Below are 13,545 nucleotides of genomic sequence, written 5' to 3' on the forward strand. Positions count from 1 at the left end.
TTGGAACGGTGCTTTTGATCGTTCTTGTTGATTCCTTCAAGGCGTTCTAACCGCGTTATTGCTCGCTGGAGGGCGCCGTGGGCTTCCGGTTAGCAATGATGGAGTCGATGATGCCGAATTCCTGCGCCTCGCGCGGGTCCATGAACAGATCGCGATCCATCGCCTGCTCAATCACCTTGAGGGGTTTCCCCGTGTGGGACGCATACAAGCCGTTCAACCTGTAAGAGCAACAACCACCCCGTCAGAGACCATGGTCCCACAACGTATTAACTCATATCAACTCCAACCCCCTTACCTCGCACGGAGCTTGATGATCTCCTCGGCCTGGATAGCGATGTCACTCGCCATGCCCTGCGCTCCTCCCGACGGCTGGTGAATCATGATCTGCAGCAACCAACACGCACAGGCAGGCCAGTCAGCACTTCATGATACTCACAGCCTCATAGTGCCCCAACAATGGCGATACTTACACGAGAGTTGGGCAGCGCCGACCGACAGCCGGGGGTGCCTCCTGCGAGCAGCAGCGAGCCCATGGAGGCGGCCTGCCCCATGCAAAGCGTGTTGACCTTGGGCTGGATGTACTGCATGGTGTCGTAGATGGCCAGGCCGGAGCTGACGATGCCCCCGGGGCTGTTGATGTACATGTACACGTCCTTCTCCGGGTTCTCCGACTCGAGGAACAGCAGCTGCGCCGTCACGAGCGATGCCATGTCGTCGTTCACGGGCCCGTGCACGAACACGATGCGCTCCTTCAGCAGGCGCGAGTAGATGTCGAACACGCGCTCTCCCCGCGGCGACTGCTCCAGCACCATGGGCACCAGCGAGCTCACGATGGAGGAGTGGAAGCCGCGGCGCGCCCCGGGTGTCTGCAGCAGCGTCTTGCTCGACCGAGTCAGCATCTTGTCTTGCGTGTCCCGCGGTCTCGGTCTCTGCTTCAAGTGTGGAGCCGGTATCTGCGGGTCAACAATTGCACAAATCTTTTCGGGACAAGACGCTTATTGCGGGTCACTTCAACTTGACTCCGACGACTTGAGTTGCTCCCACGAGGTCATGAGGGTGATCGAAGCACAACAACAGGGACATTATGGCAGGTATTTGCACAGCGAGCGTAGACATTCGTAGACAAGCTCAGTGGTGCATGTTCTACCTGCAATACATGTATCGCAGCGCTGTTCGATGACTGGCCGCGCTCCTGCTTCACCAATAGAGAACCTGCGAGCGATACATGCATTGAAGAATGACACTGCCATCGCGCAGTTCAAATTTGTACAGAAAGCGTTGCTGTATGATAATATTCCACCCGGCATACCGGTAGTCTACTTGGCCGGCACCACCTCGTCCAATGCTTGGTACATGAACTTGGCGAACGCGGGGTCCAGCAGCGCCTTCTCCAGCGTCTTCATCTTGTCCTGAGTACTATCAATCTGCGCGCACACACCACCAACATCCAACACAGTCACACAACGAGTTAGTGCCAATGCACGCAGCCAACTAACCCCCCCCCCTCCGTTGCAGTAGTCGCACCTGCGTCAACGCCTGCATGATGGCTGGGTTGGCCAGCATCTCCTTCACGCCCGCCGACGTTTTCAGCACGCTCATCTGCTCGTCCGTGAGCTTCTCCGTGCCATCCTCTTCCTCCTGTTTTTCCACTGCAGAGGCTGAGCCAGTGGCTGGCGTCGCAGTCGGCGGCTCCTGGGGCTTCTCGGGCGCCGGCGCCGGCTCGCACGGCGTCTCCTTGTGCTTCTTGCAGCACACGAGGCTGCAGTACGGCGCGCGGCACGTGGGGCACTTGTACTTGGCCTCGGCCGTCTCGCACACGGCGCACAGCTGCGCAGCCATCGTCACTAGCAGCGACCGAAGGCAACAATCCGATTGGTCCCAAGCATTCGTCGCGCGGTAAAACGTGTTTAACTCTCGTCTAGTACAGTAAATTAGGAAAAGTGAAACCCAAGCAGACCATACACAACAATGTCGACTACATTTGTTATTAGCGTCCTTATACAAATAATAGGTGCACGAAAAGCTATTTTCCGAATAATGAAGTTTTGTCATTTAGATTCGCGATGATAGTTTTTCGCATGTGGGGAGTTACAGTATTCAATTCCACTCGGCGGTTGCATAGGACGCCGAGTGCTCACTTGCTATCGCATCGCGGCGGCCACAACAGCATTCACTTCGCCCTCGCCAGCGCCGACCAAGATGCAGGAGCTCAAGTGCGTGGCGCAGACCTACGCGTGGGGAAAGTCCGGGATCGAGAGCTCCGTCGCGCAGCTCAAGGTGCGTGCGTGTCATAACCCCAAGAGGTTGACACGCGCTTCAGTTTGCAATGGATTCGTGCTGATTATTCGTTGCATTTGCTGTTGCCATTGCCTGCAGGAGGCTGCGGACGAGTCGTTCAAGGCGGATGCGGGCACGCAGTACGCGGAGCTCTGGTAGGGGGCACCACTCGCTCAATGATCCATTTGACACGCATGCGCACCGTCTAACGGACTTTGCTGCAACCAACAGGATGGGAACGCACCCCAATGGCCCTTCGCGCGTAGTGCGTGAAGACGAAGAGGGCGAGTCGCCGCTGCTGAGCGACTGGATCCGGGCGTTGCGTGCCAACGAGACGGGAGACCTGCCGTACCTGTTCAAGGTGCTGTCAGTGCGCAAGGCGCTGTCCATTCAGGCGCACCCGGACCTCAAGGTGGCCCGCGAGCTGCACGCCAAGTTCCCGCAGATCTACAAGGACCCGAACCACAAGCCGGAGATGACCATCGCGCTCACGCGTTTCGAGGCTCTGTGGGTTAAACGTCCTGATTGTTTGGATGTCTGACGTGTCTCTGACCGAGGTGCTTTGACGTTTCTATCTGCAGGTGCCAATTCCGCGAGATGAGCGAGATTGCTGCTCACATTCAGACCGTCCCCGAGCTCCACGCACTTGTAGATGCTGAAGGTATGCAGGCTTCAATGGAGTAGTGGAGATGTAAAAGGTTTCTGATACGAATTGCATTGACACTGCAGTGGCACAGCGGCTGGTGACTCAGCAGAACGAAGCGGCCCTGCGCGAGTTTTTCCGCTGCTTCGTCTACGCCGAGACGGATAATGTTGTCGAGCAGCTCCGCACCTTGCGTGCCCGATTGGAGGGTTTGACGAGCTTGAGTGCGCTTGAGAAGCTTGTAATTCGCCTGGACAACGAGTACCCGGGTGACATCGGCTGCTTCTGTCCCTACCTGCTCAACTACATTACGCTGGAGCCCGGCGAGGCCATGTTCCTGGACGCCAACGAGCCCCACGCGTACCTGTCGGGTGACTGTGTGGAGTGCATGGCATGTTCGGACAACGTTGTTCGAGCGGGACTCACGCCTAAGTTTATTGACAAGGAGACGCTGCACTCCATGCTAACATACCACACGGGCAAGCCGAGCGTGTACAGGGGCGACATCCAGGGCGATGGCGTCGCACGGTTGTACAGCTCCCCCGTGCCGGAATTCGAGGTAGAAGCAATTGAGCTCAAGCCTCGTCAGCGTTACGCACTGCCAGCAAGAGAGGGCGACTCGATCGTGCTCGTCATTTCAGGCAACGGCTCGACCGTAGAGCCTTCAGGGACTGCTGACGGCCGGCCCATGTCCAAGGGCCAAGTGTACTTCCTGCCAAAGGGAGAGATCCTGGAAGTCCAAGGCGGAGAGGAAGGTATCTCAGCATTCCGCGCGTCTCCTAACGAAAGTTTGGCATCGCGCAACGCTTAATTGAACCTGATGTGGCGTACTCGGAGCGTCCTGGATAACTGAGCTACAGCAGTGATCCCACGGTACAACGGAGTTTTTTTTACATGTTATACATGCAAGCAGAGGTTAAAGGAAGATAATCATATCAACCGCGCTTGCAGGACCTCCCCATTTTACGCTTTTACGCTGCTTGACGCGGGTGCAGGTCGTCTCTAGTCAGCATCAGGCTCTGCGCTACGTTCCGCATGACCCATTGTACTTCAGCGGGGCCTTCGAGCTTCGGTACCCGTGCGAAACGGCCATTGTCATCTCCCGGCGGTCTGCAAGGAGTGAGTGGGGGTGGAGTGCGGAAGTCATCCAAGTCGGTGGCGCCTTCCTCCTCTTCCCTGTTAGCAAATCTTGTGCGATCGGCTTCCTGTTCATCCTCCTCGCTCACGAACTCGTCGTCGTCGTACTCGATAATTTCTGCGTCGGGGTCTTCAAAGTCATCGCTGTACTGCGTCCCGCTTTGGTCGAAGAAGTCGGACGAGTCGTCGCTGTAAAAGTTCTCTTCAGCTTCGTATTCACTCGACGATGTGTCGGCGGACGGGTCGTCGTCATCGCTGTCCGCGTCCAGCTCCAACTCACGCATCATTGAGCTTTCGCTGAGCGACGGTGCCTCCGAGCCAGCATCATCCAGGGACAAGGTGGACAGCTCGAGGACATCTTCATTCTCTTGCAAGTCGGCTGTAGAAGTCCCTGCGGAGGGGTTCGGTTGGCGGGGCTCAGGAGTGCTTAGTGGTGTTTTCGGTCGCCCAGCACCTCGTAGTCGAAAGGTATCACGAATACTGGGAGCTGGACCGCTGGTGTCCTGGGCTTCCTTGGATCCATAGTAAATCTGCAAGCTGTCGATGCACTCCTCGCTGTACTCACTCTGAAAGTTCGGGTTCATGAGCTCCTCGGCCTCAGCATGAAAACGTGAATCATCGTCATCGTCGTCGTCGTCGTCTTTGACGCTGGAACGGGTACCACCATCTGCACGTGCCTTGCCGTTGTGTTCACGCCGCCCCCACGCTAGGGGCTTGTTGTCTCTCGAAGCCAAGCGAGGCTTTGGTCGTATCGGTGAGGTCATGGTGTTCGACAGTTCTTCACCGATTTCCTCGTTGTGTAGCATTCGTTCCCGATTATCTACTCGAGGTGGGTGTGGCTTCTCCTCTGTAGCAACCACGAGGGGTTCTGGCGTGGTGCTTCGTTCCGGTAGCCGGAAGCTCAACTGCGACTCCTCAACTATGCTGGCGTCGAGCAGTTCGAGCTCATTTCGAACGTCTGCGTCGTCTTCATCTTCATTGAAAGACCTGATCGGCATCCACTGCATTGGCGCTACGGGCGCTGCTTGAGATGAAGGTGACTGAGCAGACAGTCGCAGTTTCCGCTTCTCACCGGAAGATCGACGTGCCGACACGTTTTTTGGGTGCAGTCGTCGCCTACCGACCGCAGAAGCGGAGCCATGTTGCGGCCTTCGAGCCACAGGGTTAATCACCTTCACCTTGAGCGAGCCGCCCGAAGCCATGAGTCCCTGCATGTGGTGACGGATGAAGGGCATCGCAAAGATCTCCTCCATACTGGGCCTGCCCTCAGGGTCCTTATCCAGCAGCATACGCAGTAAGTTGGAGACGTCCTTGTCGTAATGCGGCGGGACCGGGGCGAAGTCTTGCTGCACAATCTTCAGAATGAGCGTGAGTATGTTCGGCGCGTCGAAGGCGTGGCGCAGTGCGAGCATCTCGTACAACACGCAGCCGAGCGACCACACGTCGCTGGCGTACGAGTACGGTTTGCTCTCACAGACCTCGGGGCTCATGTAGTACGGGGTGCCCACCACCGTCTTGGCCTGGTCCAAGGTGGAGTCCAGCGTCTTGGCGATGCCGAAGTCGCCGAGCTTGACCACGTTTTCTGTGGTCAAGAAGACGTTGCTGGTCTTCAAGTCGCGGTGCAGCACGCGCTGGCCGTGCAGGTACTTGATAGCCATCGCCATCTGCACGAACCAGTCCAGTACCTGGCTGATGGAGAAGTATCCCCTCGGGTCCGCCGGGTTGCTATCCGGGCCGACGATCTGCTCTCGGATCTTCTGCTGCTCCTTGATCTTGCCGGCCAGGTCGCCGCCATCGCAGTAGGCCATGACAATGTGCAGCACGTTGTCCAGCTCGAAGTTCTCCTTGTACTCGACCACGTTGGGGTGCTTGAGCTTGGCCAGTAGCTCCACCTCGCGGAACGACTGGTCCTTCTCCTTGGCCGAGAGCAGCTCCATCGGGATCTTCTTGACCACGTAGCGGCTCTGCATACCTGCACGCTCCCGCACCAGGTGCGCGGAGCCGTAGCTGCCGCGCCCGATGCACTTGAGCTCCTCGAAGCGGTGCATCTGCGAGCTGAGACCGTCGCGAGCGGCTCCTCAAGATCGGCCCCGGGCACTCACGAGCAAATCTTTGGCTCGATGGGAGACACGAAGTCGAGTGGCTGAGTGAGCGGGCGCCTGCCTGCAGAGAGCGAGAGCAAGAGTGAGAAAAAGAGAGCGCGCGTGCGCCGGCCTGACGCCTCTGCAGCTGTCTGCGAGCCGCGCGCAAGACGAGAAGTGGGCTGAGTGCTGGCCGTTTCGAGGAAGGTCGGCCGGTGTGGCACACACGGAATCCAGTCGATGGAAACCTGGCGCTTCAAGCACTTCGAGTGGATTCCTCTGCTCTCTCTGCAGGCAGGCGGAACAAGCGACACCCGGTCCCAGACGCCGTCAATGTGGTGCCCAAGGCAGCAAGCAAGGTAAATCAAAAGTAAGTGGCGGCGGGTCGAACGTGATGCGGCGAGTCGTTGTCGGACGATCGATCTCCCGTCCGGCCAGCACGACGAAGGCAGATAGGGTAGCTGTACATGTTCCACACGGCATCTCTGTATTGATCGCGAGCTGCTGCTGCTGCTTTCCTGTCTCTCTCTCAGTTTCTCTGCTTTGACGATGTCAGGGAAGGTCGATGACTGCTCGGTGGCCGCTCCTGTTCCTGTTACGGCTCGTTCAGGGCCGAGCGCGGCTGCAGACCTTAATTAATGCCCGCCGCCGTGTCCGTGGTCGCCGCCGTTGCGAGCAGCAGCCTCCTCCTTCTCCTTCTGCGTGATGACCACGTTCATGCGCGTCAACTGTTCCAGCGGAAAACCACAGCGGTGAGTCCACGAGCCTGTAATAACAGTAGCATGCATGGCGCGACGCGACGCACCTCCTTCCTGTGGTGCAGGCACTCGATGTAGTCCTCGACCTGCTTGCCGCACTGGCCAGAGTACTCTGTGTCCTTCTGCTCCGCGCGGCCAGCAACAAAGTTAGCGCCTCGAACACACACAGACAACCAACAGAAACATCAGCAGCAGGCTGCAGTACGTACGCTGCACTGCTCCACGTCCTTCCAGAACTGGTAGCACCGGCCCTCGCGGCCCTTGAATCCGAAGCCCGACGACATGCTGCTGTAGTGGTGTTCCTCGGGGGGCTGTGGCTCCGCAGATTGGGCGGCTATAGCGGCTCGCACCGTGAAAACCGCGTCACCCTGCTAAAACGATACCCAGCAGATCATATATTTGGTTTTATGGTATGTCAGAGGAATTAGTTGACACCACCATAAGCAAAAATGCTGTCACCAGACGCATTAGTTCTAAGCGACCTTTTGGACCAATCAACGAATTTAAATCGCAATTTCGACCAATCAATATAAGGATGATTATGCGCCGGGCTCGCCTGTCTCGCTTTGATTCCAGGCTGCCTCCAAGTTGCCCCTATCGTCCGCCCGCGCGAGCATGGCATGGCGCGGTGCATAGGCGCACAAGTGGATTCACCGCGCGCCAGGCAAGACTTCGATGCAGCTCCGCCGCCTTCCTCCCGCTATTCTGATAGCGCTGCTGCTGCTGGCCACCGACGCCGCGGCCAAGGACGCGCCCTGCTCCTCGCCCGAGGAGTGCTGCTCGCTCTGCGGCAGCGACTCGGAGCGCTGCGCGCGCGGCCCGTGCAGCATGAACATGGTCACGCGCACCTTCTTCAGTGTCAGCGTGCCGACGGACGCCGTGGGCTTCTGGGACGTCGTCTTCTCCTCCTACGGCATGGTGCCGTACCTCGTGCCGATCGCGCTCGCGCTCGAGTTCATCCTGCACCGCCGCAGCTGGACGCGGCTCTTCGCCTTCCTCTTCATCCCCATCGTCGCCATTATCAACGCCGTGATCCTCGTCAAGAGCTTGGGTGAGTGTAGCGAGTGCGATCGCCCCTGCGGCAGCTGCGTGGCCAGCAACGGCATGCCCTCGGGCCACGCCACCAACGCCATCGGCTTGTGTCTGTGGATGATCCTCGAGACGCTGCTTGGCGTCGGCAAGCCGTGGAGCGCCGGTAGGAAGGCGGCTACATGCGTCGGGCTCGTGCTGCTCTTCGTGCCCGTTCCATACAGCCGCGTGTACCTGGGCGACCACACGGAGCTACAGGTCGGCATCGGCAGCGCCGACGGCGTCGTGCTCGGACTCGTCTACTTTTTCGTGCTGCGCTACGTGGTGGGGCGACGACTGCCTGGCGCCACGGAGCGGATGAAGCAGGGCCGCTTCCGGTTCCTCAACATGACCAACGACTTTTACCTCGTGGGCGAGCCACTGGCCTCGCTAATGACCACCGATCTGCAGCAGCAGCAGCAGCAGCATGCGTACGCGCGCGCCGACTCGATGGAAGGCGCGACGGCAATGAAGTAGTTAAGACAGAAGTAAAATTTATTAATCTTTGATATTTTTGCATGCAGTAGACTTGATCCCGTAGCAGCTCTTTCGTAAGTCGGACGTGTTGAAGCTGCTCCGTGACGAGCGCGCTTGCTGGTCCTGGGACACACTGCCACATTGCTCGAAGCTGAGTTGGCACCGCCTTAATCGAGTCGACTAAGTCAGCTTGGCCAGCCTCGGCTCTCGGTCTAACCATACGAGTTGCAAAGGCCTAGCAGCGGACGATCGTCCAGCGCTGCATGACGGCAACCACCCACCCTGGCCCGCCGTCTGTCTTGCTGCCCCTGGCTCATAATCATCGCCGCTCGCAGCAAATCAAATCGCTGCAAGGGAGGCTGCGGAGACCGCCTCGGCGCCAAGGCAGCGCCCAGCTCGTCGGCGGGCCTACTAGCCACCATGCGCGGCGAGGCAGTGGACAAGGCGAGACTGCACGATTTGAGCAGCTCCGCCGCCGAACTCGAGCTCGAGAACTGGGAGCAAGACGCCTTGAAGATCACGCCAGGAAATGGAGACATGCGGGCGTAATCGATAAAAAAAAAGAATCCAACGCCTATCCAATGTGCCCATTTTTGGAGATGGACACATATTATCGCTGGAGGCTCTTTTCTCTTAAGTATAAAAGGTCGTTTTATTTACAGTTAGTGAGAGAAGCTTTGTTTTCTTTTAAGAAATGACCCCTCTGTCACGACGGTTGTGCACTGTTCACCTTAATAGTAGTGCGACCTAAAAAAATTAGTCGTGCACCTTTGATAATCATTCCACCGATATGAAAAAATGTCAATTTCACCTGCGTCATACTTCGGTTGCCCTTACGGAAGTTCCGGTTGCACATATTCGCGAATGCTAAAGTCGACACCTTTTCTGCCGAACATTCGCAAGAAAGAAAAATGAAGCCCTCGCCAGCCCAGCACTCCAATACATCAAGCTAATTATTGTTTCTCTGAGATCTCTCTATCCGCTACGTGTCTTAAAATACCACTGGTCAGGCCTAATCTTCAACTATGCCGTTGGCGGGCCTCTGATAAGCAAATGAGGCTTTTCAATGTGATTCCTCGGGATCCATATGAACATGCAAGAAGACTTTTTGGCGACTAGTAGAGGTATCCCAAAACCGCGCGTGCGGTGTTATTCACTCAAACAAAACTTTTATATTGTAAGGTTTAAGATAATACCATTCCAGCACATGCTTTTCTTTTTTAATATTATATTCAGAGTCTTGATTTTGACCGAAGTCTTCGTTTTAGCATCTCTGGCCGACTCCTTGATTATCCATAGCCCCCGTCCCGGTACGAACATCAAGGGCACCTATCACCTTAAGTTAGTATCAACACAAGCTCGGATGAAATACCTCAACCTGCTGTACGATGAACAAGAAGGCAACACCACTTCAGTATTGCGTAGACGGCAATATACTCTCAAAGACAAGAATTGCGACGACTGATTATCGCATATCGCGGACACGGATCTGCGGTAGGCATCCACGTTGTCGTTGTTGACCACTGAATTGAACTATGTCCTGCTGCTGGATTCGCAGGCATCGTTGCACCCCACTTCCCACTAGCGTCACCATATATTTTTTATTATAATTTCTAGCTTTTAGATGGTAGACGAAAATTGGGCATTTCGCCTTTCCGTGTCCAAATGAGTACGCGTAATCACCACCGCGATCAAGTTGCTCTGTCTTTTGGCGGCCACTTTGTAATTGACCCACTTCCGCTCCTCGGACCGTCACCACAGCAATGGCGCCGACCCCGCTCGCCCGATATTGGCCGCTGGTGCTCAGCGCAGCCGCTCTTCTGGCCGCCCCAGCGCTGGCCAGCTCCGACAGCGATGACGACAGCGTCGACTACGTGCGCTGCACGACGTTCGCGCAGTGCTGCGAGATGTGGGGCGAGGACTCGAAGCGCTGCGAGCGCGGGCCCTGCACGGGCACGTGGATCATGCGCAAGTTCTTCTCGCTCAGCATGCCGCTCTACAGCGTCACCTTCTGGGAGGTCGTCTACACGGTCTACAGCATGGTGCCGTACCTCGTGCTCATCACCATCATTGTCGAGGCGCTGCTGCGCTCGCGCTGCTACACGCGCGTGTTCGCCATCCTGCTGCCCATTATCCTCACGGTGCTCAACACCGTCATCCTGGTCAAGGTCCTGGGCGACTGCGACGACTGCCCACGCCCGCGCGGCTCGTGCCTCGTCAGCAACGGGCTGCCGTCGGGCCACGCCACGAACGCCATCGGCCTCTGGATCTGGATCGTGCTCGAGGCCATCGTGGGGGTCGGTGAGCGCGTGCGCCGGTGGTCCGTGGGGCGCAAGGCCGTCGTCGTCTTCTTCGCGACGCTCGTCCTGACGCCTGTGCCCTACAGTCGCTACTTCCTGGGCGACCATACGGCGCTGCAGGTCTCGGTCGGCTCGGCCGACGGCCTCGGGCTGGGCGTCGCCTACTTCTTCTTCATCCGGTGGGAGGGCATGCACCGCGCCGTCGACGCCCTCGCGCGCTTCGTGGCGCGCTACGTCAAGTTCGAGATCAAGGACGACTTCTACCTGACCCCTAGCCAGACGGCGGCAGCTTCCGGAGACGACGCGACCATCGCGGACGACAGCAGCGAGAGCGAGAACGCTGGCGCCAACGGCGCGCACGCAGCGGAGAAGGAGATCCAGACGCCCTATGTGCAGGCGTAAGTGAACACAATAGACCAGTAGTAGATAACACAACAACAAGAACTTCCACAAGAACAACTTCTACACAAGAACTTTCACCAAGCACATCCTATTTAAGGACCGAGGGCTAAAAGTGCCCGAGAGCTGCGACCGTGTCGATGGTGGCGACAGGTTCAACACGGGCAGCATGAAGACAGCGTACAGCTCGAGCGATGACGGCCATCCTGACCGCAGCGCGGACGGGAACGTGGAGAATCTCAAGTTCGAGGAGACCGAGCGGGCAGAAGCTCATGACGACAAGCATCGGAGGCCTTCGGTGTTCCGCGTGGGCTCGCGAGTTGAGCGCGAGCTGGATGGACTTTGGTTCCCAGGCACGATCACCGACGCCGAGCCGAACAGCGACTGCTATGAAGTCGAATACGACGAGGATATGAACCGAGAAGGCGAAGTCTCGGCCAGTGAGTTGCGGTTGCTAGACCCTAGTCGAAGTAGAGAGGCCCCAGCGAAGAAGGAGCTGACGGCGCACCAGCGAGAAATGCTGCGGAAGGACTCGCTGCTGATGCAGACCCCAGACTACGACCCGAACAAGGCCCCGACGGTTGTGCTGCATCACCAAGGAGAAACCAACGCAGGTACTTGTCGCATTGCTGGCTTTGTTGGTAGATATATGGCCTTTGTGATTAACCTGCGTTCGATCTGCTGTGTAGCGGCGGGATACATCATCAACGGGCTCGAGAACAACGTTGCCACCGGCAATGGACTGCGCGGTATCCGGTGGTTGCGAGGCAACTCATTTTGAAGATATTAGGCATGCACGCTTCCCCATTAATTTAGTACGAGCGTCCGGACTCGCTCCACCTTGCTTCTGCTTGCTAGAGGAGCACGCGCTGTCAGTTAGACCGAGCTCCAGACGCAACGCGTGCTCGTAGCTCTCAAACGCGTCGTCGAGGAGAAATTCCTAGCATCAGAATGAAAAGCAAAGCAATATGCAATTAGTCCGTATCGCTCACTTCAAAGCTCCAAGCGCTTTCTGCGTTACCCGTTTCTCTAGATCCGCAGCAGTTGCAGTCAGGAATTGAATATCCCGCTGGATACGCGCTTGCAAGGCCTGCACCGCCATCTTCCGCTCGCGGTGCTCAAATGCAGCGTGCTTCATACGTCGCTGGAATTCCCTAGCTGTGCGACTGTCACTTGACGCCCGCTGCAAAGCTTCTGCATGCTCGCGCCGACGCTGGCGATGGTTTGCCGACAGCGCGGTACTGGCATCCACAGTCTTGCGAAGTTTTGCCTCAATTTGTGTTGTCGGGCTCTCGATCGGTGGTGTCTGCAAAACAGGATGCAAAATCAACGTGAGACCTTCACACATACACAAATGATAACAGTTATCTCATCTCACGTTTTCCTTGTCGCGGACGCTGGACAGCTCACTCGACTGTGACTCATGATCCGGGAAGGCCGTCGCATCCAGCGTCGACTCCTGCAGCAGTCCGCCAAATGCCGTCGATACTGCGCGTTCCAGTAGCTCTCGCGTCAGTATCCGCTGCTCACTCTCATCTGCACGCTCTTCGCCACCGTGGTCTCGGTTCCTATTCGAATCGAATCCAATCGAATAATTCGATTGAGGAATCCGAGTTGGTTTTGCAGACGTCGCTCTTCCTGTTCGGTCGTGTCCACTCGAGCCATTCCCTGGTCTCCCTCTTGGCCTTGCCTCTGGTCTCGCTACTCGTCGCGGCTGAGTCAGCTTTGTAGACGAATTCCATGTGCGCTTCGGGCGGTCGACTCCTGCCGCCGCATTCTCCTGCTCTGCAGGCATAGCTACTGCAACAATCTCAACGACCCGCAATGAACAGTCGCCCGATCTAAAGCTGCCACCTGACCAGGCTCTCAATTCTTCTTCCTCAATGCCACCACCACCACGGTCAGCGCTTTTATTACCACTTCTAGGTCTTCTGTACTCGTCACCTCCTCCTATGGCGTTTGGCATTGCTCTCCTCTTTTTAAATACTGCTTGACACGGCTCAAATTCGTCGTTTAATCTGAAGGTCGCTTCCAGACTGCCAACCAGCCGCCGGTGAAGGCGTTTAGCTGCTGCGCGGCCAGCTGCATGGCTTCCAAGTGGCCGCTGAGCTGCTGCAGGGACGTCGTCGCCGCGGTGATGGCTGCAGCGCAGTTCTCGTACGACTCGATGCGGCGCTGCACCCCTGACAGGTACTCCTCGCGGCCGCGCTCGCGCTCCTCCTGCTGCGCGGAAGGCCGTCGCTCTGCAGCCATGGGCGTGCCCGCCTCGCTGCCTGCTCCGATCGTCGACGTCCGCGGCGCCGCTGCTCCTTCCGTCGGTGACTCCATGCTCGAATATGCGCGGGAATATGAAATTGAGACGGACTATTCTCTGAATGGTCCATATGGTCCAAATATTTAGTCCA

The 13,545-nt window shown here is 57.3% G+C and overlaps 8 protein-coding genes across 8 annotated transcripts; 2 read left to right on the forward strand and 6 right to left on the reverse strand.

Moving 5' to 3' along the window:
• Positions 1-55: 55 nt before the first annotated feature.
• On the reverse strand, positions 56-917 carry PHYSODRAFT_351880 (hypothetical protein; the record flags this gene model as incomplete). Its single annotated transcript, XM_009532412.1, has 3 exons — positions 471-917; positions 296-384; positions 56-218 (listed from the first exon to the last, which is right to left on the reverse strand). The coding sequence occupies exons 1-3, from the start codon at positions 897-899 to the stop codon at positions 56-58; spliced, it is 681 nt and encodes a 226-aa protein (XP_009530707.1). The 5' UTR covers positions 900-917.
• A 349-nt stretch (positions 918-1,266) lies between these two features.
• On the reverse strand, positions 1,267-1,855 carry PHYSODRAFT_354965 (hypothetical protein). The gene is made up of 2 exons (XM_009532413.1): positions 1,525-1,855; positions 1,267-1,424 (listed from the first exon to the last, which is right to left on the reverse strand). Exons 1-2 carry the CDS (start codon positions 1,837-1,839, stop codon positions 1,317-1,319), a joined length of 423 nt encoding a protein of 140 aa, XP_009530708.1. The 5' UTR covers positions 1,840-1,855; the 3' UTR covers positions 1,267-1,316.
• A 1,246-nt stretch (positions 1,856-3,101) lies between these two features.
• On the reverse strand, positions 3,102-6,647 carry PHYSODRAFT_354966 (hypothetical protein). The gene has a single exon (XM_009532414.1). The coding sequence runs from the start codon at positions 6,103-6,105 to the stop codon at positions 3,892-3,894; it is 2,214 nt and encodes a 737-aa protein (XP_009530709.1). The 5' UTR covers positions 6,106-6,647; the 3' UTR covers positions 3,102-3,891.
• Positions 6,648-6,773: 126 nt separating this feature from the next.
• PHYSODRAFT_316615 (hypothetical protein) lies at positions 6,774-7,180 on the reverse strand (the record flags this gene model as incomplete). The annotated part of the gene is made up of 3 exons (XM_009532415.1): positions 6,774-6,866; positions 6,944-7,018; positions 7,106-7,180. The coding sequence occupies 3 exons, from the start codon at positions 7,178-7,180 to the stop codon at positions 6,774-6,776; spliced, it is 243 nt and encodes an 80-aa protein (XP_009530710.1).
• A 304-nt stretch (positions 7,181-7,484) lies between these two features.
• On the forward strand, positions 7,485-8,904 carry PHYSODRAFT_361204 (hypothetical protein). The gene has a single exon (XM_009532416.1). The coding sequence runs from the start codon at positions 7,572-7,574 to the stop codon at positions 8,439-8,441; it is 870 nt and encodes a 289-aa protein (XP_009530711.1). The 5' UTR covers positions 7,485-7,571; the 3' UTR covers positions 8,442-8,904.
• A 1,300-nt stretch (positions 8,905-10,204) lies between these two features.
• PHYSODRAFT_511380 (hypothetical protein) lies at positions 10,205-11,921 on the forward strand (the record flags this gene model as incomplete). Its single annotated transcript, XM_009532417.1, has 4 exons — positions 10,205-11,139; positions 11,294-11,580; positions 11,626-11,754; positions 11,830-11,921. 4 exons carry the CDS (start codon positions 10,205-10,207, stop codon positions 11,919-11,921), a joined length of 1,443 nt encoding a protein of 480 aa, XP_009530712.1.
• PHYSODRAFT_513976 (hypothetical protein) lies at positions 11,913-12,565 on the reverse strand (the record flags this gene model as incomplete). Its single annotated transcript, XM_009532418.1, has 3 exons — positions 11,913-12,080; positions 12,162-12,381; positions 12,519-12,565. 3 exons carry the CDS (start codon positions 12,563-12,565, stop codon positions 11,913-11,915), a joined length of 435 nt encoding a protein of 144 aa, XP_009530713.1.
• A 588-nt stretch (positions 12,566-13,153) lies between these two features.
• PHYSODRAFT_259154 (hypothetical protein) lies at positions 13,154-13,468 on the reverse strand (the record flags this gene model as incomplete). The annotated part of the gene is made up of 1 exon (XM_009532419.1): positions 13,154-13,468. The coding sequence occupies one exon, from the start codon at positions 13,466-13,468 to the stop codon at positions 13,154-13,156; it is 315 nt and encodes a 104-aa protein (XP_009530714.1).
• Positions 13,469-13,545: the final 77 nt, after the last annotated feature.

The sequence above is a fragment of the Phytophthora sojae genome, assembly GCF_000149755.1.
Source record: "Phytophthora sojae unplaced genomic scaffold PHYSOscaffold_6, whole genome shotgun sequence".
In the NCBI taxonomy this organism is placed as follows: Eukaryota; Oomycota; class Peronosporomycetes; order Peronosporales; family Peronosporaceae; genus Phytophthora; species Phytophthora sojae.

Bases quoted from the DNA above. Each gene is read 5' to 3' on its own strand.
- PHYSODRAFT_361204 (XM_009532416.1), top strand. From the start codon at position 7,572: ATGCAGCTCCGCCGCCTTCCTCCCGCTATTCTGATAGCGCTGCTGCTG.
- PHYSODRAFT_354966 (XM_009532414.1), bottom strand. From the start codon at position 6,105: ATGCACCGCTTCGAGGAGCTCAAGTGCATCGGGCGCGGCAGCTACGGC.
- PHYSODRAFT_354965 (XM_009532413.1), bottom strand. From the start codon at position 1,839: ATGGCTGCGCAGCTGTGCGCCGTGTGCGAGACGGCCGAGGCCAAGTAC. The intron at 1,425-1,524 runs GTGCGACTACTG...GTGTGCGCGCAG, and splicing joins TCATGCAGGCGTTGACGCAG to ATTGATAGTACTCAGGACAA.